The sequence below is a fragment of the Moesziomyces antarcticus genome (genome assembly GCF_000747765.1).
Source record: "Moesziomyces antarcticus DNA, scaffold: scaffold_v10003, strain JCM 10317, whole genome shotgun sequence".
NCBI classification, from domain to species: Eukaryota; Fungi; Basidiomycota; class Ustilaginomycetes; order Ustilaginales; family Ustilaginaceae; genus Moesziomyces; species Moesziomyces antarcticus.
The window spans coordinates 647,632-671,397 of NW_014639007.1; the positions used below are offsets into that span (position 1 = coordinate 647,632).

General features: G+C 61.7%; 7 protein-coding genes across 7 annotated transcripts; 2 read left to right on the plus strand and 5 right to left on the minus strand.

Annotated features, from left to right (window-relative positions):
* Positions 1–4,268: 4,268 nt before the first annotated feature.
* PAN0_003d1708 (uncharacterized protein) lies at positions 4,269–7,688 on the minus strand (the record flags this gene model as incomplete). Its single annotated transcript, XM_014802666.1, has 1 exon — positions 4,269–7,688. The coding sequence occupies one exon, from the start codon at positions 7,686–7,688 to the stop codon at positions 4,269–4,271; it is 3,420 nt and encodes a 1,139-aa protein (XP_014658152.1).
* A 650-nt stretch (positions 7,689–8,338) lies between these two features.
* On the plus strand, positions 8,339–9,587 carry PAN0_003c1709 (uncharacterized protein; the record flags this gene model as incomplete). Its single annotated transcript, XM_014802667.1, has 2 exons — positions 8,339–8,640; positions 8,720–9,587. The coding sequence occupies 2 exons, from the start codon at positions 8,339–8,341 to the stop codon at positions 9,585–9,587; spliced, it is 1,170 nt and encodes a 389-aa protein (XP_014658153.1).
* Positions 9,588–9,673: 86 nt separating this feature from the next.
* PAN0_003d1710 (COP9 signalosome complex subunit 12) lies at positions 9,674–11,293 on the minus strand (the record flags this gene model as incomplete). The annotated part of the gene is made up of 3 exons (XM_014802668.1): positions 9,674–10,234; positions 10,309–10,968; positions 11,048–11,293. The coding sequence occupies 3 exons, from the start codon at positions 11,291–11,293 to the stop codon at positions 9,674–9,676; spliced, it is 1,467 nt and encodes a 488-aa protein (XP_014658154.1).
* A 369-nt stretch (positions 11,294–11,662) lies between these two features.
* On the plus strand, positions 11,663–17,681 carry PAN0_003c1711 (uncharacterized protein; the record flags this gene model as incomplete). Its single annotated transcript, XM_014802669.1, has 3 exons — positions 11,663–11,746; positions 11,836–12,157; positions 12,223–17,681. 3 exons carry the CDS (start codon positions 11,663–11,665, stop codon positions 17,679–17,681), a joined length of 5,865 nt encoding a protein of 1,954 aa, XP_014658155.1.
* A 275-nt stretch (positions 17,682–17,956) lies between these two features.
* On the minus strand, positions 17,957–19,492 carry PAN0_003d1712 (uncharacterized protein; the record flags this gene model as incomplete). Its single annotated transcript, XM_014802670.1, has 1 exon — positions 17,957–19,492. The coding sequence occupies one exon, from the start codon at positions 19,490–19,492 to the stop codon at positions 17,957–17,959; it is 1,536 nt and encodes a 511-aa protein (XP_014658156.1).
* Positions 19,493–20,384: 892 nt separating this feature from the next.
* PAN0_003d1713 (sugar transporter STL1) lies at positions 20,385–22,118 on the minus strand (the record flags this gene model as incomplete). The annotated part of the gene is made up of 1 exon (XM_014802671.1): positions 20,385–22,118. One exon carries the CDS (start codon positions 22,116–22,118, stop codon positions 20,385–20,387), a length of 1,734 nt encoding a protein of 577 aa, XP_014658157.1.
* Positions 22,119–22,473: 355 nt separating this feature from the next.
* Positions 22,474–23,766, minus strand: PAN0_003d1714 (uncharacterized protein; the record flags this gene model as incomplete). Its single annotated transcript, XM_014802672.1, has 3 exons — positions 22,474–22,890; positions 23,114–23,343; positions 23,526–23,766. The coding sequence occupies 3 exons, from the start codon at positions 23,764–23,766 to the stop codon at positions 22,474–22,476; spliced, it is 888 nt and encodes a 295-aa protein (XP_014658158.1).

Here is a 23,766-nt window from a genome sequence, read left to right on the forward strand (position 1 = left end):
TTTTGGAGGGTGGAAATGCAAATGCGGAGAAGAGCAAAGGGTGGGCAAAAAGAAAAGCTAGAGGAGAGCTAGAGATCCTGTTCTTCCGGAGACAGAAGAGCGAAACGTGGGGCAAGCGCGACCTAGACGGTGCAAATTTGGAGGCGCCGAGAGCAACGGAAGAGGAATCTCCTGGGATGCTTGTCCGGTACGACTGAGTAGCTTCAACGCAGAAGAGCTGTCGAATGCAGCGTTCGAGGTGCGAAGAAGAAGCAAGCCGTTTGCGAGAGATGGATTGAAGCCGTGCTTGACGTGAGTCGAGCCTTTCCGTAGTTTTGATGCGATGCCAAAAAGGGAGCCGTGATCGATGGTCCTGTGTGGGCCAAACCTATCCAAAGCAGGGTGCGGAGCCGCGCAAGACGATGCGAAGCTCGAGAACGACCGAGGATGAGGAGAAGAGGAAAGGGGAAGGAAAGGAGCCGCGACGATGAAAGCCGAGTGAGGAAACGAAGTAGCTTGACGACGCGTCGAGAGGCGCGAAGACGGGGCGTATTCGGGAGGGGAAATGAAAGGAGGATGGGTAGAAGAGAGCGCGATGCAGGTGTGTGCGTGATGAGATGCACCTCACGCGGAACGATGAGGTATAGCGACGGAAGAGAAGGAAGGGATGGTGATGGGATCGGTACGAACGGGGGGAAGGAAGGAGGCGCTAGCGAAAACGACACGCAGGTTGCAGATTGCCTTGGGCGAGTGGCAGCAGCAATCAAGCAAGAGGTGCAGAAGTGCAGAAGTGCAGCAGTGCAGCAGTGCAGAGAGGCAGGTGCAGAAACACACACGCAGGACCGCCACGCCGCGCTTTCCCTCTTCGCTTCACCAGCGGGGGCGGCCGCAGCCGCACCAGCGCAGGTGCAGGTGCAGGTCAAGCAAGGGAAATGCAGGGCGAAGAAAAGGTTGACACACACCAGCCCAGTCAGAGTGCAAAACCGACCAAGGGAAAAAAAGGAAGAAGAAAAAAAAAGGTTTGGACAGCGGGCGTGGCGAAAGAGCCGAGGAGGGCCTAAAATTTGGGACAGCCAACGACGCGCCTCCGACAAGCGTGCGGCTGGTCCAGGGCCCTCACTTCGCCCCAATCTGCAGTGACTCTGCACCGCATTGCCCAACTCGCATGGCGGCGGATCACGCAGAGCAAGGCAGAAGAAAAAGAAAAAAAAAAAAAAAAAAAAGACGTGTCGTCCTCCGGCTCGGCTGGCCGGCCGACCAAGCTTCGGGTGGATCAGGCTAGCGCCCCGCCCCTCAGGCCATGGAGGTGCTTTGGTGGCAAGTCTGTTCTGGCCGTCGGCCACGCCAACGCCGCAGCTTCAATGCCTCAGCCAGCCAGTCAGCGGCCCTTGGCCGCTCACTCACACACACGCCGGTCGTCGGGTGAGACTCGTCTGCTCGCTCGCTCGCTCGCTCGTCCTAGCGGATCTGCAGCTTCGCATGCACACCGCACGGCTCTGCACCGCTCTGCGCCGCTTTTCTGACAGGCAGGGCCATGCCCCTACCTTGCACGCCCGGGTCTCCCACTCTCCGAAGCTGGATGGACAAGACGACAATGTGGCGGGTTGTCTTCCAAACCGCTGTTCCCCTTCCACAAGCCCGGCCTCATCTCGGTCGCAGCAGAGAGACTGGCATTTCCCCCCTTTGGCGAGCCGGCGAGGGCGAAAGGCGACTGATTTGGCGCTCTCCTAACAACGGCACAGTGAGAATTTCGTTGGCGACTCTAATGGGCATTACAAGTGCCTTTGAAGCGGATTTCAGGGTTCGGAATTCCTCTCTAACCCCGAAACGCCTGGCGGGCTGCGGTCACGCATTCACACGGTTACCGTCACCACCTCGGCCCGTCGCCCATTTCCCCCCGCGGCCCGCCTCCCTCCTCAGCAATCCCTGCTTCCGCCCTTGCTCGCCCAACGGCGACGGGCCCGGAAGTTTTTGACCGCATTTGCATGCTTGTGCAGTTGACTATGTCTTGTCGGGAGGAGCAGCATCCCGTTCAGCAAAGAGGGGAAAGGCAGGTGTTTGCTCTATCTCTCACGGCGTGGCTTAATCGCGCCGAGCCGCGGACTCCCTTCGTTTTCTTGGCCGGGCGCGAGCCGGAGAAAGTCGAGCTGGCTGGCTGGCTGGCTGGCTGGCTGGCTGGCTGGCTGGCTGGCTGGCTGGCTGGCTGGCTGGCTGGCTGGCTGGCTGGCTGGCTGGCTGGCTACTGTAGCTAGCTGGCTGACCTTGGTCGGGCAAATTGGATCCGCCTTTTTCACTTTGCTGGGCCGGCCAATCCCAGACGAGAGACCATCTTGTCTGGGAAGCAAATTTCATCTTAGCTTCGCTTGACTCTGCTCCGGTCGCTCCTGGTGCCGCGCTTCGGAAGCGCTTTCTGCGCCCCCCACCGTAGCTTGCTGCCCACACCTACGATTTGCCCCCAAAAAACTGATCTCTTGTGCCGGCACAGCCCATCCTGTCGCCTCTCTCCGTCTCTCTTCTCGTAAATTTGTTCTCGTAAATTTGTTCGTGGGAAGCTGCTTCTTTGGAAAAACTCAAATTTCGTCGCTTTGCCACCTGGACGGGGCCTCATGATTCGTCGAGTACGCCGGTCTAGCCGAGACCGAGAGGCAGCCCATGCTCTTTTCTTTTGCTCTGGTGGAACGCATGCTCTTTCCAGCGCATGCAGGGCCACTGCAGTCTCACAGGGCAGGATCGACTCGACTTGGCCGTGCAGAAGGCAAGTCTCCCCCTCCCACACGCCGCCGCCCTCGCCCACATTTGCAATTCTGAGTCCACTCTCCGCCAGCTCGCCAAGGTCAGCAGCATGCGTGCGTTGCTGTCAAGCCCACCCGGCCTGTCCACCTCGCATGCTGACACGCTAGTGCACGGTCGGAAGCCCCTCAAAGGCGTCAGATCTCCGACCTAAGTCGTTGCCGTGCGAGCGTGCTTGCTTTGCTTGCTTGCTTGTCTGCCTGCCTGCTTGCTTGCTTTCGGCGGAGCTTGGGCTTGGCTTCACTGGCCGCTTATCTTCGGGCAGGCATCTTCGGGCAAGCCCGCTTCGGCTCGCTCTTCGCTGCCCCTGCCCCCTTTTTTTCGCTCCTTCAGGCCCGCTCCCCGGTTGGGCGTGTGCGGTTGACCGGGTGGCACGGCATGCGACCAAGTCCGACCTATGACGGGTCAACATGAGTGATCACTCGGCTCGCTTGGCCGCTTGGATCCATTCCAGTCAAATGGCAACGCGAATCCCCGTGCAGTGGCAACCTTTTCATCCTCCTCCTTCGTTAGCGGACAGGGGCAGCTGCGCGAGTCCACACGGGAAGGATGTCGGATGCGGTCAAATGGCGGCGAGTTGCTGCGGCCAACACCTGCCCGTGCATCTTGCTTCCAAGCGCGAGTGCAGCGCCGCTCGCTGCGGCTGCGGCTGCCAGACGGAAGGGTGAATGCAGAGGCGCGGCATGGCTGATCCTTTCTGAGCCAGGAGTGCAGACGGTCTCACTGCAGCTCGGCCTTCCCGGCTGCAAGGTGGGCTTGTGGAGATTGGGCCGCCTTGGCGCACCAGCCAGCCACCCAGCGTGGCTGCGTGTGCGTGCCTTTTTTTCTCCGTTTCTCGTGCAGACGTGCGCGTTTTTCCCGTGCGTGATCGACAAGGCAGCACCCGCATGGCAGGGTTTGGTTGACACATTTTAATCAGGCTATTCGGCGGAACGAAAATCAGCAGCGAAAATCATGCACACAAAAAAAAAGAAGCTTCTGCAGCTCGCATCGGATCGACCCTCTGAGCAGCCTCAATTGTTTTTGTGCCTGCCAATTTTTGCGCCTGGATTCCAGCAGTGTGTCAACAGCCTTTCAACAGAGACGACGGCAGGGATCCTCAGTGGTCACCACACATGCTCAGACGCTTACGCTTGACCGACCACCGCTGCTTTCCTGCGATGAATGAAAGCTTGTGAGAAGAGCCAGCTACAGCAGGGACTCGACTAGCAAATGATGCAGAGCAGCCTGAATCGCGCGCAGCAGGGCAGTGCGTCCGTTGCGATCCACTCCACGCACCATGCAGCATATCCGTGCACCAGCGGCATGTGCGTCTGCATCCCCCAAACCACGTGCAGATCAACGACGCCCAAGCCTCGCCTTCCGACAGGCGCACGCCCACGCCGCCATGCAGCTCACCAACAAAAGACGAGCAGGTCCCACCAACGCAACCACACACTGGCAACAGAGTGCACATGAGCTTGCAAGTCCCCTAACAAATGTACCGATGCGAGCTGCGACTACTTTCTCTTCTTCGGCGAGCTGCCGTTGGTCACGGCACTCGCTGCTGCGGAAGTCACCGCAGCCGCTGCCGTTACCGAAGCGCCCGCCGCGTCGACTGCAACCCTGTTGCCGGCATGCGCCAACGAAGCCTCGACGTCCTTGTCGAGCGCCCACTGCCTCACCGCCGTCCACACCTGAGCCCTGCGGCGCTTGACGGCAGCTAAGCGCGAGCGCACCTCCTCGAGCCGCTCGACGTACTCGCGCGAGTCCGCCGCGAGATCGTGCAGGCACTCGAGCGCCGCCAGCACGATGGATCGCTGCTCGGGCGCCGGCAGCAGCGTCGTCTCGATCACCGCCTCGTTGGCGCTCTCTTCCGGCAGACCCGCCTCGGCCCGCGCCGCCTGCGTCGAGGGCGAGGGCGGCACAAAGATCGGCTGGCCCATGTCGTCGAGCCTGGGAATCGCCAGGCCTTGCTTGGTGACAAACAGCTTGTCCAGATGAGACAGTGCCGGGTTGTCGATCGCCGAGCCAAACAGGTCGCTGCCCGACGCCCCATTGGCCGCAGCGTCCGGATGCCTGCCAGAGCCGTCAGCATCCGAGCCATCGACGTCCATGCCGTTCTGGTCTGGCTCGTCGCCTTCGTGTGCATCTCCCTTGGGCTCGGGGTCTTCGTTCCAGCCACCGCGCTCCATGGCCGCCCAGCATCGTCCAACCGCGCGCCCAAGCACCCCCTCGCTTTCGATGAGGTCCAACGCCGTCTTGCCTAACGCCGCAATGTGCGGATTGCGGAACGTGTGTCGCAGCGTATGGCTCGTCAGCAGTTGTCGCGGCGTGACGGCAGGCTTGAGCAGTGTAGGTGCCAGCGATGTTGACGTAAGGTGTTCAGGGCGCGCCAGCCTCGATCCGCTAGCTCCACCCGACGAGCCATCCAGACCGAGCTCGGCGTCGATGCGCGCCGCCTCGGACAGGTCGGACGGCAGGATCCTGCCGCGTGCGTCGCGCCTGGCGTTGTGCGCTTCGCTTGGGATGAGACCATCGCGGAGCGCCGGGAACTGCGCGAGCATCGCCTTGTCCTCGTCGGGCATGGCCGAGAGGAGCGCGCGCACATTGTCCTTTTGCATCGCCTCGACGCGGTGGCGCACGCGGTCGCCGATCTCCTTGTCCATGCGCATCTCGGTCCATCCGCCAAGCTTGCCGCGTCGCACCCAGCGCGAGCCCTTGTCTCGCGAGAGCTTGTTGCCGCGATTGCCGCTGCGGTTGCCGTGGCGACGCTTGCGCTCGTCGGCGATGCGCATCGCCTCCTCGTCCGAGTCGGAGCTGTCGAACTCGTCCGCCGCGTCATGCAGCGGGTCGTACGGAGAGTGCCGCGGAAGCGAGGCTCGCTCGATCCGGCTGGCAAACGGCCGGTCGGATGGCTCGCCGCGGATGCTCGAGTCCGGCACTGGGAAATCGTCGATATCGATCATGGCCGTCGAGGGAAGGGCGTCTCTGTGCACCGGCTTTGAGCTCGACCACGAGTGACGCTCTCCGACCGAGACGGGTTTGCGACGGTGGCGGCGCAGCGAGGCGAAATCGGCGTCCTCATCGGTGCGCTTGCGCTTGGACGCATAGTACTGATCGTCAAAGTAGGACTGCGAGTACGAAGGCGCCGGATGGTATTCTTGAAGGGACAGAGGCAGAGGCGGATCCAGATCCTTGTCTTCCTCATCCGTCACGCCGGCGCCGTGCGCGCCGGCAGCACCGTAGCAAGAGTCCGAGTCTGTGTCCGTGTAGTACTGCGGGTGGTCGTTGCCGGGCAACGAGAGCCAAATGAGGCGAGCCTCCTCGTTCTCGCGTGCGATCATCATCTCACGATCGCGCTCCGACTCGCGGATGCGTTCCCTTTCGCGCTCGCGTTCGCGCTCCAGGCGCTCCAGCTCGCGACGGCGGTCCTTCTCACGCGCCCGCTGCTCTCGCTCTTGAGAGCGCTCGGGTGGGTGGGAGCGTTCCTTGGAACGCTCGATCCGCCTGTGTTGGGCAGACGGAGTGGAGGCCGAATGCCGACTCGGCCGCGTTTGCAGCGGCTCGGCCTCTGCCAGTCTAGGCGACGAAGGCGCTTCTCTGGCCGACTCGGCACGGCGAGCTTCGGCGGCGGCAGGATCGGTTGTGTTCTGGGGAGTGCGCGAGCGACGGTTCAACGCTGCAGAAGGCGGCAGTCGTGCAGCCTCTGCACGTTGTTCGGCGACAGTGCTTTGCTCCGCCTCGTCGTTCTGTTGGCGCGGAGCCTCCACGGGCGCAGGTGCGGCCTCTTGACTGGGCTGCGCTGCCTTTGTAGGCTGCTCTTCGGGCTTGTCGGCTCGCGGCTCGCTCTTCACTTGAGTTGCTGGCGGGGCGGGGTCCTCTTGAGCCTCTCGAATGGGCTCGTCTACCTCGGCCTTACGCTCGGCGTCCTGGGCTGTGTCTGCGAGGTCATCGACCGGTAGGGCAGGCGTGTGAATATTGTCTTCCACATCCATCGGCTCGGGTTTAGGCGTGGACTCGACAGGCTTGTTGTCGCCTTCCTTCGCTCGCTTATCGGGAGAGGCGCCGTTGTCGTCGATGTCCATGCTCGATGGTTCTTGGATCTCAGCTTGTTGTGGAGCGGAGGCAGCCTCAGCGCTGTTGGCTTTCTCTGGCTCTGCTGCGGCAGTTGAAGCCGTAGGAGCGTGAGTCGCTCCGATGGGGCCGTTCGGAGCCTCGCTCGCTTGGATCGGCGCGGAGCCTGCTTGTGGCTTTGATTCGCCAGGTGCTTGCGTCTCTGCGCTCGGCATGGCCGTGTCCTTGAGCTCGGGCGTGCTGGGATCTTCGCGCTGCGGTGACGGCGGCTGCTTTTCTGCGCTCTCTTCGGGCTGAGTAGGGTTGTTGGCTGTGATGCTGGAAGGGGCCACTTCGGCCGCAGGAGCCTCTTTGGAGGCTTCGGGTTCTCTTGCCGTCGAAAGAGTTGTCGGCTCCTCCGCAGCTGCTTCCTTTGCAGTCTCGGGTTGGATCTCGGGCTCTTCCGGCTTCTGCTCGTCGGCCTTGGTTTCCGGTTCGGCTTCGCGTTGGACTGAGGGGGCTGGTGTCGGCGCGTCTTCAACAGGCGGGGTGGCTACGGATGCTTCTAGGCTGTCCGGATCTTTGCCAGCATCGGCAGAGAGCTTCTCCGCCGAAGGCTCTGCGTTTGCGTTCGGCTCTTCCGATGGGGCCGATTGGGTGGAAGGATCTGCAGGGGCTGGTTGGTCAACCGGTGCTGTCGGGGCGGCGGATTCGGGAGCTTGCGGCTGGGCAATTTCGCCTTCCTCTTCGTCCACGATCTCGCCCTCTTCAGCCTCGTCGTCGGATGGCACCTTGGCAGGTGCCGTCGACGGCCTGGACCCCGAGGGAGTCACCGAGGATGGCTGTGACCCAACAGAGCGCTCAGCAGAGCCCAGTTGCGACATGGTGAAGAGTGTGCGGAATCGACGGTGGCGCCTGCGTGCAGCAATGTGCAATTGTTATTGCAAGCCTGGATGATGCAGTTGCAGCGAGCTCGAATGCTCGTCAGGATGAGGAGCGGCAGCCCAACCAGGCGCGTCGAGGCTCGACTAGACCACGCCCAGGTCGATCGTGGTCGCGGGGAGGGTGCGATGCCGTCTGGCAGTGTGTGAAGGGTAGTGCCAGAACAGGAGGCGGATGTGCCGATGGAAGAGACGGTGGGTGTGGACGTCGGGGCTCGTAGGGAGGTGATGGTGATGCGGATCGGCTGGGCGGGATGGAATCGCAAGCGCCCTGTTCGTTTCGAGCTTCTCCGGCTTTGGCTGCGTTCGGCTGCTGGATGAGCGAAAGCGTCTGCGGGTGGAACGGACGCGGCTCGCAGTGGCCTCTGCTGTTGTCCGTGCTTGAGTCCAAGCTGAGCTCCAGCCAACGACGCGTAAATTCCGCGATCCGAGCTGACCCCGCAAGGACTGCAAAGTACGTGAGCCTGACTCAGCAAAATTTGCTTTCCACTTTCCGTTTCGCATTCTTCCACTTTGCTACTTGCACCCTTCTCGAGTCGCCTACGCCCGTCCTTCTGCGTCTCTGTCCACTAAGCAACATATCGCAGAGCAGGATGGCCGCGACACGAAAGCACAAGCAAGCGCAAAAGCTGCAAGAGCAGCAGATGTCCAAGGCACTCGCGGAAGCCAAGCCAAGCACCAAGCATTTCACCTTCGACGATGACGAGGAGCTCGATGCAGACGCAGGCGCTGTCGCTTCGGGATCCACCGAGACAATCACAGATGCTGAGGTCCAAGACGCTCCCAGCGAAGAAGACGAAGAAGAAGACGACGAGCCCATCGAGGTGGTGAGCACGAAAGCCTCTCGAAAGCAGGCTTCGCAGGAGGCGGCCAAGCAGAAGGCGCAAGCAAAAGCGTAAGTGCATCGCGCAGCGACATGTCCCTTCATTCACAATGAGACCCGAGAAGCTGACCTGCTGTTTGTGCCTTTACAGAGAGAAAGCGAAGCGTCAAGCCGTCGACCAGAAGCGGGCCGAAAAGGCACAGAAGAAGGAGGCGGCCAAGGCGCAGCAAGCCGAGCCTGCTGCAGCGGACGACGAGCAAAATGGCGAACCTGAGGCCGTCAAGGATGAGCAGAGCCAAAGTGACGAGGAGGATGCTGGCACATCCAGCCGTCTCGACCCTTCGCTCTTCGCCGAGGTGTTTGCGAAGCCCGTGTCGGCGCCCAAGTCGATTCTGAAGAAGCGTTCTGCCGAGGAAGCAGCCGACGAGGTGGCGAGGTTGCAACGCGAGCGCAAGCAGAAGCGCAAGCTCCAGCGTGCCGGCGGCGTCGTCAAGGGCAACGACGGTCTTCCAATGAAGCGCACGCAGGACGGAACGGTGCTTCGAGCGCTCAGTAGCACCGGCTCTTCCAACCACAAGACCAACTTTGACGATGACGAAGACGAGCCCGAAGAGCCGCTTGACGTTATCGTGCGACCCGAGCGCCTGGATCGCACCACTTCTCTGCCGAATGCCAAGGCAAGAGCGTTCCGCAAGCGAAGCATGGCCAAGCGAAGCACAGCATCCAAGACCAACGCATCTGCTAAGAATGCCGGTGGCAAAAAGGCCAAGGACGAAGACGATCCTCTGGGCCTCAACGACCCCGCTTTTTTGCCCGGGGGAGAGTTTTACCACCTCGTCAACAAGGGCGACAAGGCCAAGGGCACAAAGCAGGATGCCAAAGCTGCGCCAGCGGCACGTCAAGCCTTCCGAGGCGGAGGCGTCCGCAAAGACGCCGTCGCTGTCCTCCGTGCTCGAAGCCGAGGCGGTCCATCTCTGGGCTTTGCTCGCAGCCAACAGGACTCGGACGACGATTACTAGAGCTCTCTCCGTTGCACGCTTCCCAAATTGTACTTGTACCGTCATCCCCATGTTCTATCCATCTTGCACAGCTTACGATTACTGATCTACGGATTGAACACTGTCCATATTGGTGGGAAGCCCATGTGCGGGCCCTTTTGCAGGACAAGAACACCCTTGGAGTGGAGAATGTAGCCTTTGACGAAGCCCTGGTCGATGAGGCTGGCGAGAATGGCCTCGATGTCCGATGGCTGCAGTGAAGGGTCACGCCACGCCAGCCGCGCGGCCGAGAGGAGCATGTCGACGCGAAGGGTGGGAGGCGCCGAGGAAGCCTGTGCGGGCCCGTACGACAGGGCGAGGCATCTTCGCGCCAGATTGCGCCAAAGGCTGATCTGCAGCTTCTCGCGCAGGATGAGGTAGAGACCACGGAAGCGCAGCCAGTCCATGTGTCGATCCAGCTCGTCCATAGCAGCGGCCGCCTGGCCGTTCTTGAGATAGAACATCAGTGCGCCGTATGTTTGCGAGAGATTCGAAGCCTCGAGGAGCGCAGGCTCGGGGTATCGGCCCAGGATGAGATAGGTCGCGACGAGCGGGATCAAAATGGCCCTCTTGTTCCTCAGGTTTCTCAGCGTGCAGTTGTCAAAGGCCCATCGCAGATGCGTCGATGCCTACAGCAGAGAGGAGGCAGCGTCGTGTCAGTGGCTAGATCGTCTGGTGGAGAGGGAGACAAGTAAGAACATACGGCTCTGATGTTGTGCTGGAACAGTCGCAGGCGACCAAGGTAGTAGCGATAGGTGACTCGGTCTGCCCTCGAGTAGCACTGTTCGCCCGATTCGTCGTTCTGACCATTGTTGGCGGCAAAGGTGCGGTTGAGCTTGAGCGCATTCTCGACGCTGCCCAGGACGGTCTCGCAGAGTCGAGTGTTGTTGAGCTTGAAATAAGCTTTGAAGCTGAGGTTGGCAAGCATTAGCACGGCGGCACGCTTGGTCTCGGAGCCTCGAGCTTGGGATCGGTCGTTACCGGCCATTCCGGCTGCTTTGGAAAGTCTACCGGCAGCATCGGTGGTTTTGCGCTTCTGAACGGCATCCGTGCGGTGGTCGACAGCCATAGCGAGAGTGACCAGACTAGATGCGAAGAAGCGCAGGCTCGAAGCGAACCAAACTGTATCGGGCAACGAGAAGAAGGCCGAGGCGCGAGAGTAGACGAGAGCCCAAGCATCGTATGCGCGATCCCAGTCGGCCATCGCTGGCGCCTGGGAAGCTGCTGATGCATAAGATAGAGGAGCATGATCGCGAACGTAGGCGAGAAAGTCGGCGACCAGCGATTGGAAGCGTTCCGAGTCGGTCGGCGAAGCCGATACCGGGATCTGGCCCAGGACCCATGCCGAAAGGTCACGATTCGGCTGTAAGATCGCGCCCGAGGAGGGGATGATGGTCAGCGTTCGAAGGCAGAATGGATGGGGAAAGACGGAGCGAGCTTACGTCTCTATTCAGGTCCGCCTGAATCGCACCAAAGGTGCCCGGGTCGATGCGAAAGGCCGCAAGGAGGGCATGGGCATCCTGGGAGAAGTATGCACGCTTTACGGCGGCGACGTGCTGCTGCAGAGCAGCCATTGCTGAGTGACCAAGATTCGTATCGTTTGCTTGACCCAGATCGGCGCAGTCGTCTGATCGAGACAAAGGGATGGAAGAGGCTGGGAGGGCCAAAAGGCTGCACCGTGCAGCCATAGGTGGAGGCAGCGGGCCTTCCGAGTGAGCTTCGCGAGGACCCTGGACGGTTGGGCCCGATCTGGCTCGCGCTGATCGACCTGATCTGGAGGCACACTCGGCTCCGCCATTTGCCAAGGGGGGGCTCTAACAATCTGAACGGGTCGCGCTGCGGAAAAGAAAAGTGGGCTTGGACAAGAGTCAACTTTGTCAGCCATGCGACCAGGCGACCAGCTGACTGACTTTTTTCGGGTTGGCGCGCTCTCGAAGTTGGTCGAGCCCGCTGTAGGCTCGGTAGGCTCGATTTTCCAGCCTTTTTGGCCTTTTTGGCTTTGGGGCTTGACCAGAGTCGGCTGGGCATGCCCTGAAGCCCTGACGGCCCTGAAGCCGATGAGCGCAGAAGCGGCTGGCGCTCAAGCGGACGCGCATCCGTCGGCCGCGCTGTTTCGGGCAGCTGCGCTCACCAACTGTCCGGTCAGGCGGGCGCCCACATTTTGCCAGGCAGGGATCTGCTCTGGCGACCGAGAGAGAGACCAAGGCCGCGCTCACCGACTCAGAGTCAGGCAGCAAGACCCAGCGACGAGACGAGACGCATCTCGGACAAACGTCAGGTCGCTGCTGCCACCTGCTTGTGCTCATCCAACAGGCTCGCGAGCCACAACCACCTCTGGACGATACCATCGCCATCCGACCTCCTTGCCGGCCCGGCTGCTCGCTCGACGGACAGCATCCATATCGGCGACCGTCTTCGCAGTCCAAGTCGCCATCGCTCTTCGCTCCGGAAATCATCGTCGCATCGCGCGCCTCCTTGCTCACCAGCTAGCTCCATCCACGTCTCTGCGCCTCGTATTGCGCCTCAAGTCTTGCTGGCTCAACCTCAAAGCCGTTCGCCCATCCCAAACCGGTCGGCCTTAATGTCAGCCGCGCGTCACTCGCACTGCATCCCACAGCACTACGTATGAGCGAGGAAAGGTCGGGAGAGGGCGCCGTCGCCAGTCCTCCTCCTGCCGAGCAAAAGGCGACCACCACCGTCGATGCATTCAGCAACATCAACAACTCTTCTGCGGATGCCCCTGCGTCTGTGACGGCTCACGATTCCAACGCTGCATCCGCCATTCCGGCCTCGAGCTCAGAGCGTGATGTCGAAGCGCTGACAGCAGTGCACGAGCGCAGCGAGCCTTCCCTCGAATCCAATGCCGCACAATCCGCCGCTTCGAACAATGTAGCTGCTTCCGCTGCCGCCGCAGCAGCACAGGCGGCCGGTGCGCCTCTCAAAAAGTTCACCTCGCTCAACGTCAACAAGCGCTTCCTCGAAAAGGCCGGTCCAGCCCCCGCCGCATCGTCACCCACGCTCAAGGTCGGCACCTCGGTCTCGCCCAGCCCTTCGCACCGCATCTCCTCCCCTTTAGCCTCGTCGCGCTTGACTTCCGCAAAGCTTTCTAGCGTGCCCAAACCTCAACCCGCAGGATGGGCGACCACAAAGCCTTCAACGCCCGCTCTCAAGGCGGCAATGGCCCCGGCACAGCCTGCAGCGACCGCCGCTGCTTCCACGGCTCCAACTCCCGTCGCCGACCCAGCAGCTGCGGCCCAACCAAGCTCCTCCAACCCTCTACCGTCAGAGGCGTCAGCATCTCCGCCAAAAACTGTCACCAGTCCGAAACCGGCCAACTCCGCTGCCGTCCAGTCGGCCAGTGTCCCCGCAGCTGCCGCCGCGTCAGGCGCCGCCGCTTCGCCACGACTCGTCAGCATGGGAAGGGACTCGCCCAGACCCGGTTCTGCCGGGCTTGAAAGTGGTTCTGGACAAGGCAGAGCGAGTCCTGGCCTCCGCAATGCCGCGCTCGGCTCTTCATTGCGCGCTGCCAGTCCCGCCAGTGTAAGCCGCGCGCCCTGGGCCGGCGTCAAGTCCAGTCTCTCGCCCATTCCCACGCCTGCTGCTCGAGGCACAACGCTGTCCGACTTCCCCACCGCCGCCGAAGCTGCGAAAGCAAAGCAAGAGCAGGAGGAAAAAGCCGCCGCTGCCGCCGCACGCGAGGCCGCCAAGCAGCAGGCCGCCCTTCAGGCGCTCGACCGCTTCCGCGGCACGTCGCTCGGCTCGGGCAAGCACTGGGACGAGATGGAGGACGAGGATGGCGGCTTCCTTGGCGAGGTCGTCGAGTTCGGCGACGGCTCGCAGTACAAGATCCCCACCCACGCCAACAACGACGCGCGCGACAACGACGAAGACGGTCCGCCCGTTTCCAAGGAAGATCGATTCAAGGATGTCAGTCACGACCGCAGCTGGCCTCAGCGCCAGCCAACTCGACCTTCCGCCGCCGCGCCGAACGAGCGCCCCAGACCAGCCGCTGCTCAGCCTCCCGCCTGGGGTCCAATGAAAAATCGCGATGTTCCACCTTCTGCGACGGGCGAAAGTGGCCAGGCCGCAGCAAGGCCCTCGCGCTCGGAACAACGCGCCGAAAGGGTCATCATCCCCACCACGGGCGCATCCGTCTCGCTTCGCTCGCCCATCGAATCGCGCGATCCCTCGGCTTATTCTTACGGCCGAGATCGCAGGCCTGGTGCTGGTGGCCCCGGTGGCCCAGGTGGCTATGGAGGACGACAGGACGCACCAGCTGCTCCGGCTGCGCAAGCCGCCTCCGCGCAGGCTGTCCGAGCCTGGGGTCCTTTGGCTCAAAGGCATACATCTCTCAACCCCGGCGCCGCACCGCCTCCCACCGCTCCAGTCAAAGCTGCTCCATCGGCACAGCCGACCGCGCTGCCGCAGCCCAAATCTGCTGCTGCTTCGGAACCCTACCGACCCGCCGCCGTGCCGGCTTCAGCACAGCAGCAGCCACCTCTTGCACAGCAACAGCAACAGCAGCAAGAGGCACCTCGCGCCATTCTTCCGCCGCGCGAGAGGGCTCCCCTGCCTTCGAGAGAGGCGCCAGTTCCCGCCACGGGCCCAGCAACCACCAATGGCAGGCCTCTGCCCCCTCACCTTGCGAGTGCAGGCCCTGCTGCTCAGGCCAGTCGGCCGCTGCCGCCTCATCTCGCTCAAAATCTGCGCCCCGTTGCGCCAGCGGCTCCCGTCGACATGGTCGGGCGCAAGACTTCGCACGCTATTGAGGAGATGCCGCGACCAAGTGGTCAGCAGGAACCTGTCGCCCCACGCGCAGATGGGCCTGCCAGGCCGCCCTGGGGTCCCAAAGCTGCTGCAACCCCCACACGCGCGCCTGTGGCTGATGCAGCCGGAGCTGAGGCTCCCGCATCGGCACCATCCGCTGCTCCTCCAGCGCCGCCTTCTGCACCCGAGGAAGACGTTCACGCAGCCATCGAGCGAGCCCGCAAGAGGCGAGAAGAGGAGGAAAAGGCGAGGCTGGCCGAGAAGGAACGTGCCAAGCAAAAGGCACTCGCCATCGAAGAGAGGATCAAAGCGGCCCAGCAGCAGCGAGAGAGAGAGGCTGCTGCGCAGAAGGCCGCTGCTCAGAAGCGAGCTGTCGAGGAAGCGGCGGCAGCAGCAGCCACCGTTGCTGCCGCTGCGTCCGCTGCCGCCGCCGAGAACGCGGCTGCCAGGAAGCAAGCTCCTGCCGACATCGCCGCATCTTGGAGGAACGCGCGCCCAGTCGATGCGGCGGTTGACCCGGCGAGGTCACGTAGGCAGCCAGCTCCGGCCGCTCCCAAGAACCAGATCGCGGCTCAGACTCAAGATGCTGCCGTGAATGTAGCAGACATCGAACGCCAGCCGTCACGACGGGAGCAGAGGGAGGCACTTCGCAGGGACCAGGCTCGGACAAGGGCAGAAGAGCGCAGTGAAGCGGTCAATGCTGCCCGACCCGCGCAAGCGGATCCTGCCGCCAGACCTGAAGCCATTGCCGCGATAGGGGACGCGGTCAACGCCCCGAAGACGATCCTTGCCCGACCCACGCGAGTTGCAAGCAATCCGTCTGCCGAAGAGCGCACCCGCGAGGCAGCATCCGTGCCAGCCTCGGTCCCCAGGCCGCAGAATGCGGCACAGGATGCCATTGCCCGAGCCTCCAACAGGTCTGGTTCCAGTCCGAACTCTTCTCGACCCGTGCCTCAGGACAAGCCGGCGCGCAAGAGTTCCCCTCCAGCACCCAAAAATGCGCCGACAATTCCGGCCCCTGCCCCCGTGCGACTGTATCCGGTCGTGCCAAAGGAGCCGCAGGACACAAGGCACGAAGTCGTTCAAGACGCACCGCCAGCGTGGAACCGCTTCGTCGTCCATCTCAAGGCTTCGCGCTCTCGCCCCAGACTCAACCGATTCCAGCAGAAGCAGCTTGCTGCGCGGGTTGCAGCCATGAGTGCCCCAGGCAGGCATGTCTATCCTCTCACTTGGGACCCGCCTCTCGCACATCTGTCCATGAAGACGCTGTCGCGAGACGACCAGCTTTTCCCGAAGCGATACCACCGAGGTACCGTGATCACGCCAGTCAACCTGCCGTCGCGGGTCCTGCCGCGCGGCCTTCCTTCGATCGTGCCGCAGATCGTAGCGCAGAACACTGCTTTTGGAACCAGGAAGCAGGCTCGCTTCGACCTGACTCCGCAGTGGTCCGAGCTCGACCGCGCCGGATTTGGTGACGGAGCCGCGGTTGAGGGGCAATCTGCCGGCGTATCGCCCGGCGGTCAAATCCAAGTGCGCCTGCCTGGCCACCACGCCACTGTCCTTCAACCTGGTGCCGTCGGCTCGGTACCCGACAGGCACGGCGCCGCAGCGACATCGCGCCATGTCGACCGCGCCACCGATGCCATCATCGGCGAGGTCCTGTCTTCAGGCGGGGCTCCGCAGCAGTCCTCGTTCGAGGATCGCAGCAGGGCGTTCCACGTCGGCGCTGCGCCTGGCTCCTTGGGTCCCCTCGACTACCCGCAAAACGGATACGCGGCGGACGCCTTTGGCTCGCACAATGCACCTGGCGCCTTCCGTGCCAAGGGTCGTCGAGGCTCCAACGCCGCCGTAGCCTTCTTCGACGAGCGCCAAGTCAACACGCCTTCTCCCGTGTCTTTCATGGTCAACAGCGAGATCAAGGCCGAGGCTGGCGGGCCGCGCGGCAGTCTGTCGCCGTTCGGCATCCCTGGATCTACCAGGGCCTCGCAGACCCAGACGCCTGCCAGCAGCGGCTCGATGCTGCCCTCGCCAAGCCTCTCTACACAGGGAACGTGGGGCCAGAGTTCGCTCACCTTCCCAGTGCTCGAGCCTCGTTCTGCAAACCTGGCGGATCGCGACCACATCAAGAGCGTGTGGTCACTCACTACCAACTCGCACTCTGGCGAGTTGCAGAACTCCCTCAAGGACATTGGCGACGACTTCTTGCCTTCCACCTTGCCGATGAGCGTGCACGATTTCCGCACCGACGAAAGCCGCTTGACCGGCGCGCGGGAGGAGGGCGGCGATCGATGGGGCTCGTCCTCGTTCAACCGTTTCCAGGCGTACGGCCGTGGCGCGTCCGATATGGGTGGCGACGGTCGTGACCTTTCGCCCGTGGCCAACCGACCGAATGGATTCGATCCCACGTCTCGCAGCCCGTCTGCAAGCATGGATGCGTCGGGTGTTCGTGCGCGAGAGGCTGGCCAGCACCACTCGGTCTCGAGTGCATACACGTCACTCGGCGGAAGCGCAGCATATGCGCAGCACTCTTCGCACCAGACCTCGCCGTACTCGCCGCGTGAGCGACAGCAGGAAGGCGGCAACGGACTTGCGCAGAGTGGCTTCAGCGCGTACGGCGGATACTCGAGCGGCACGTCGGGCAACATGTCAAGCATGACCGCCGACGCTCTCTACGGCATGTCGAACTACAGCGGCGGCTCAATGACGCCGAACCGCACTTCGTACAGCCAGTACGGATCGCATGCGTCGGCGGCTCGAAGTGCGCCCGGATCGCCGTACAGCGGCATGAGCCGTCACACGAGCAATCTGACGAGCTCAGTGGCGGGCTACTCGCTCTTCCCCAGCAGTGGTGCGGCGGGCGGCACTCGCGGCTCGCCCGCGAGCAATGGCATGGACGGGCTCGGCGTGCTGGACGACAGCATGGGCGGCACGTTTGGCTCGGGACGCAATGACTTCTACGGCGCGAGGGGATACCAGCAGGCGTCGCGGTACGGGTCGGGCTCGCAGGCGCAGCCACCATCATCGGCGTCGGCGGCCAGCACGGGAGCCAAGTGGCCCGCGTCTTCCACTGCCTCGCCCAGCGCGAGCGGCAGCGTCTTACGGCCCGCAGCGAGCGTGTTCAATCCGCAGCAGAAGTACTCTGCCGGTGCGCAGCAGAAGGCCAAGCAGCAGAGCCAACAGCAGGCCGCCCAGCAGCAGCACCAGGAACAGCAGCAGGAACGTGCAGACGACTCGGGTGCACACGCCTACGCATCGCCGTACGCCTCGGCACCCTATGCCGGCTTCTCGTCCACTCCCGGACTTTGGTAGTGCGTCGTAGCCCGCCGCGGTGGATGTGTGAATCTACAAACCAGTTGCGTCTGTTCTCAAGTGTGGTCCGGAGCGTGTGTGTGGTGGTTCGAAGTTGGCTGATGGATTGAAAGCAGCAAGCAGCGTCAGAAATCTGGGAGCTCAATTCGCCGCACGGTCGTCGCATCAGAGCGTGAGGGGCAACATTTACATTTTCAGGATCTAGACGACAGTGACGGAACCAGACACGAGGCGGGTTGAGATCGATGAACAGCGTTACGCGTTCACCAGACTGGCTACTTGCGTCCGCCCCGCGAGAAACGGTTGTGCTTGCGCAGACAGTTCTTTGCGCTGTGATTGCCTCCACACTTGCACTTGCGGCTGGGGCAGTCTTTGGCCAGGTGCAAAGGCTCTTTACCGCTGCATTGCTCGCAATCGGCTGGCCTACCGGTGAAGACGAGCGGGAGCCTCTTCGGGAACGGCAGTTCAGCGAAATCGAGGAACGCCGGCAGGAATTTCGTGTTGACGCGGTCACTAGGCCAGCATAGCTTCGAATCCCAGCTCAGCAGCGCATATACGGTGCCAGTGAAGTCGGACTGAGTCGGTTTGTCGTTGATGATTGTGTCCTTGTAAAAAGTTGGCCAGAAGGCGATGATCTTGCCGTGATCAGCCAGAGCCTTCCGCATCGAGTTATAGACGTCGCGGCGTTCATTGCGAATATCAAGCAAGTCGACGCGAAGCAAGACCTGATTTTCGGGATACGGTGCGCTCGAGCAGGCAAGCTTGAATGGCGAGAGGTCAGCGTCTCTAATCTTACTGTACGTCAAGTTGTTCTTAGCAAAGACGTCGAGGAAGAGCGACTGTCGGATTCTCTTGGGCAGGGTGACCACCCAGTCCTCGGCCGGGACGTGTGGGTACTGTGCCGCCAGTTGCTGTTTGGCGGCCTTGACCATGTCGGGGTAGCGGTCGGGGCCGAGATATGCATCTGGTCCCTCGCACCTGAAACGCCTGGTGCGCCTCCCCAACGTATCTGGGCGGCCTGGCTCCGGATGATCTCTCAACGGCCAGATCTGATAGGTGTTGTTGAGCAGGAAATCGACGCCATGTACCCAGGCACGGCCACCAGCCGGGCCAGAGGCGGTGACTGGCTCGAGCTCGATGTCCGGGTCCCGCTTGGCGACGGAATCGACAGCGCCACCCCTGCCATGGATCATGGCGATGCCTTCAGTGCCGTTGGCGCGGGCGCCGGACGGGCGGAAACTTGCGTGCGCTCGTGGCACGTTCGCTGAGGCTGCTCCGTGCGCTCTGCTCGCACCGTGCAAAGGTGGGCTTGCACTGCGCCGCTCAATCTTCACTGACGGGGGCATCTGAGATCGAGAAGGCTGACGATTGGCTCTGTCTTGGTCGGGAGCCTCGGCCTCGCCTCGTCGACATGCTCGGGTGTTGAAGCCGTTGTCGTGAGGAGGCTGACCCTGTCCCTGTGGCTGGATGGGCGCGCTCCTGTCTTGGTCGCTTTCTCGCTTGACGAAATGTTTGTTGGGGTAGTGTCGTTGTGCAATGCTGCGACCGTCTTGTGGGCGGCTGTCAGCCATATCCTGTAGCAGGGTCGCCCGTGTTAGAGATGCCGTCAACTGAGCAAAATTACGTGAAGCGTGTACGCGGTCCGTCCATCTGCGTTCGGGACCCGTGGGTATATGTAGTGTTCTGACTCGCCCCTCTCCTGCCTTGCTGGCCTTGCGCTCGGTCGCCACCATTTTGATGAAGGCTTCATTGACCGGCGAGTCTTCGACGGCAATTTCGCCATGGCAACCCGGCCTTGATTTTGGTCGCATATGCCAGCCGCCTGGTCGGTGGGCGTTCTGCAAGGGCTCGGCGACTTCTGCCAACCTGGGTCCAGTCGCCAAACGTCAAAATCGAAGCCGGCGGCATGCTTTCCGATTGCGATTGCAGTGCGTTTTTTCACGCCTCGCTTGCCTTGCAGGTAGAATCATGCTGCAAGACAAGGCGAGCATGGTCATCAAGCAGAGAACCAGTCTGAAACAGAGTGGATTGCGAGGCAGCAGGAGCGGGATATGGCTCGGCGTTCTAGCTGTCAAAGAAGGCGTCAACTTGTTTTCGGTATCAGGCGATCTTGATCGAAGCTCAGCGCTTCATGCGCGCATCCAAGAGCCGCAACGACGATGGGCCCAGAACAACTAGGGCGGGCCTTCGAAGCTATGGCCCAAGTATGACGCTCCAAATTTTCCACTTCACCTTCATTTTTACTAATAGCTCCAGCTTATAGCCAAGCTAGCTTTGACATGCTTAGCTGCGACCATCAACTCAATTGTCGTTGTAGACCGAGTGCAAAATGTGCATGCGCGCAGCTTTTGCTGCACCTCTCGAAAGCCAGAGTGCGCAACGCGGTAGCGAGGCGCTTCACCCTCGTCCCTGCTCCAGCGTATAGCTCACGCGTGGCGACCGCACCATCGCCAGTATCCTTGGACTCCTGCACGTTCCGACACAGCCAAGCAAACGCAAAGAGACGAGCGAAAAAATGGTATATGCAGCGTCGTCAAAGCGGACATGAGAAAACAAGTCGCAAAGAAAAAAAGTCGTAACGAGCATTCAGGACATGAAAAAAACAAGAGGTTGGAGGGGACCGAATCCGGACGCAAGACGCATTGCTGTAGCATCTATGACTTGGGACTTGTCTCTATCTTGCCTTGCCACAAAGGACCCGCTTCAGCGGCTGTGCTCGCCCGATGTGTTGCCCTCGGAAGTGGGCGTGGCCGTAGCGTCCTCGGTCTGCAGGTTGGTGTGGTCGCCCGTCTTGGCACCCTTCTCCACATCGTTCGAGCCATAGTCGCCCACAATGTCGAGGTCGTCGTTGATGAGGTTGCCCTGCTTGTCGTAGCGGCGGGGCGTGACCTTCTCCTTGCGCACCACATCGTACGGGTTGATCTTGCTCGAGTGCGCAAAGATCGTCGACATCTCCTCGAGCGATCGGCCGGCGGTTTCGGGGAAGATGAAGTACGTAACGACGAGAATGACGAAGTTGAGGACAGCGAAGGTGACGTACGTTTTATAAAAAATAGTGTCGAACATTACGGGCGTCACCATGACCACCATAAAGTTGAACAACCAGTTCGCTGAAGTAGAGATACCGTTGGCCTGCGCGCGGATCGCGAGCGGGGTGATCTCGGCGGGGTAGAGCCACGTCATGCCGAGCCATCCCCAGGCGAAAGACGTGTTGAAGAGGAAGAAGAACACGACCGAGACGACACCAGGGGCGGTCCTGCTGCGATCAGGGTCCGGAACACCGTTTGTCGAGAAGTACTTGACGCTGGGAACATCCATGATGGCGAGGACGATCATGCAGATACACTGACCGGCGGCACCACCGAGCATGAGTGGGCGACGGCCCATCTTTTCGATAAAGAAGACGGCGGCCCACGAGGCGATAAAGTACTCGGTACCGTTGGCGGCTGCGAGGATGCGCGAGTTGAGGTCCGAGAAGCCAAGCTGCTCCTGGAGCGTCTTTCCGATGTAGTATGTGATGAGGTTGATACCGGAGATCTGCTGGAACATCTGCGACATGAAGCCAAGGACGGTGCGGTGGAAGTTGCGCTCGGGGCCGTTGGTGAAGAGGTCTGAGATCTTGGTCGTCTTAGCGGCGACGAGCGAGGCCGAGATTTCGTGCAGCTTCTTCGAGACGATGGGGTCATCGATGGGAACATCGTCGAGGGCAGCCACGACGTAGCGCGCATCGTCCTCGCGGCCCTTGAGCATGAGCCAACGGGGCGACTCGGGCAGGAAGATGGTGACAAAGGTGGGGAAGATGAGGATGAGCTGGAGCGCGATGGGCAGGCGCCACGCGGCCGAGCTGGGGTCGAGGAAGAAGCAGCCAAAGTCGATCCAGTAGGCCATGGCGATACCACCGGTGATCATGGCACCTTCGACCATAATCAGCATGCCTCGCTTATGGGGAGGCGAGCACTCACTCTGCCACACGGGGATCGTGGCAGTGTGCATACCGTTGCCGATGCCGAGAATGACACGGAAGACGAAAAGCTGAGCAAGGCTGTACGAAGCAGTGCAGCCAACAGTGCCGATGGCCATGATGATGGATCCGATCCAAATGTTGGCCCTTCGGCCGAGCAGGTTACCAAGGTAAAGCATCGAGATGGCGCCGGCAAAGCAGCCGAGCTCGTAAACACCGGTCACGAGACCCTGGAGCACAGCAGCGGTCGAGGTGGCGCTCTCGCCGACGGCCGCCGTGTTAATCTCGGGGAACTGAGCGTTCCACGACGGAAGCGTGTAGAGCGAACCCAGCACACCCTGGTCGTAACCGAAGAGAAGGAAACCGGCTGAAGCGGCAAAGCCGATGGCCCAGTTGAGCTTGATGCCGCGCATGCCCAGGAAGGTCGGGACCATGTTGGTCTCCGGCCTTCCTTCTTTCAAGCCCATCAAACCCATGATGGCGATGGCAAGTGGTGATGACGAATGGGAAGCAAGGAGGAAAGAGAAAGGAAGGGTGGAAGAAAGGGGGGGGGGGGGGTGTCTTGACGGGGTCGTAAGATGAAGAGCGGGAAGGAGGGGGCGATGATTGGCAAAATGACTTTATAAGGAAATGGGTCCAAGAGGGCGGTTGAGCAGACGCGCGATGTCATTCGGCCATGTACGGGGATGAAAGGGGAGCAAGGCAAGGCACAACGCCAGAGGATTGGTGTACCGTATGCGGAGCGATGAAGCCAAGGCGGCCGTCGACTGATCTGGTGCAGGCGCAGCTGAGCAGCGAGATGAGATGAAGTGCTTCGGGTGGCCAGCGGTCTTAGCCAGGGCCGGAGCAGCCGGAGAAGGAGCAGGGCGCGCAAGCAAAATGGCCGTGTTGCGACGTCAAGACGGTCGGAGTGAGCGAGGGCGACGAGGCTGCGCGAGGACTGCAAGGCAGCTTTAGCCGAACGCTTCGAGATGAGGCAGACGGGGGGTCCGATTTGTGGGCGGCATCAACAGAGGCGAGTGCTGGTCTTGGCCTTTGCCGCGATGAAGGGGCTTCATGGCGGGCGTTGCGCGAGACGTCGTCGGCCAATCCGACGAGCGTCAAAGCTAAGCGCCTCCTGCCTCCGAAGACAATGAGCCCCAGGCCAAAGCACAATCGGCGGCGGCGGATGACGGCGTGTTCCAGGCGGAACGGCGGGGCCAAGGGCAGCAGCGCGGTGCGGAGGTTCAACTTGTCGATCTGTGACGGCTGTCGCGCCAGTGCTTAGTTAGAGCTGACCAGGTTCAAGGTGGGGGAGCAACGCACCCTTTCCCACCTCACGAGGGCACGCGCCGCCCCTCCCACGGGGGTTAATGTTTTGGCGTCGCGGGCCAAGAACACAGAACGACATTCTGCGACAGGGCGGCAGGTGGGGGCGGATCGAACTTGCAGATGCACGTCGTGCAGTTTTTGCGGAGGCTCGGCATTACACCTGTCTCTGCACGCCGTTTCCACCAGCTGCACCCCTCTTCAGCAGGCCGCCCCTCTGTCTCTTCTTCATCGGTGCCGCCTTCCGCCCTCTCAACCGAGCCGGCGACCTAGCCGGATGCAGAGCCAGACAAAAGAGCCACGCTAAGCTCCCTCCAGACTCGAGCGCATTCCATATCGCCTTGGTTCCGACGAGTGTTGACCTCGACCCGGCTGTTGCTCCCAGTTCCTGACCTAGATTCCGTGAGACACGCATGGCGGGCCGATGGCGCTAACGGAGCGTGTGGCATGCACACGCCTATTCTGGGGCGGCAACATCCGCTGTTGGAGCGGATTTACGAGAAAATAAATTACAGCCACTCGTCTTGTGCCCGAGGACGGTGCTTCGAATGAAAAAAAAAAAAAAGATTCCGCACGACGGAGCTTGAAACCGGAGACTTTGAGAGGCAAAATGACATCGTCAGGCCGCTTCCTCCAGTTTCGCCTCCGCAATTCGACTCCGCTGCCGCGACGCAAAAGGTGAAGGCGGCTGCAAACACCGCATCCACCCGTGTATGCACCGGGTCGGTCGGATGGCTGCTGCAGAACGGTTTCACGTACTGCGGTAACATCTCCCTCATTGGTCTCTTGCTGCTGTGGTTCGGGCCATGTCGGCAT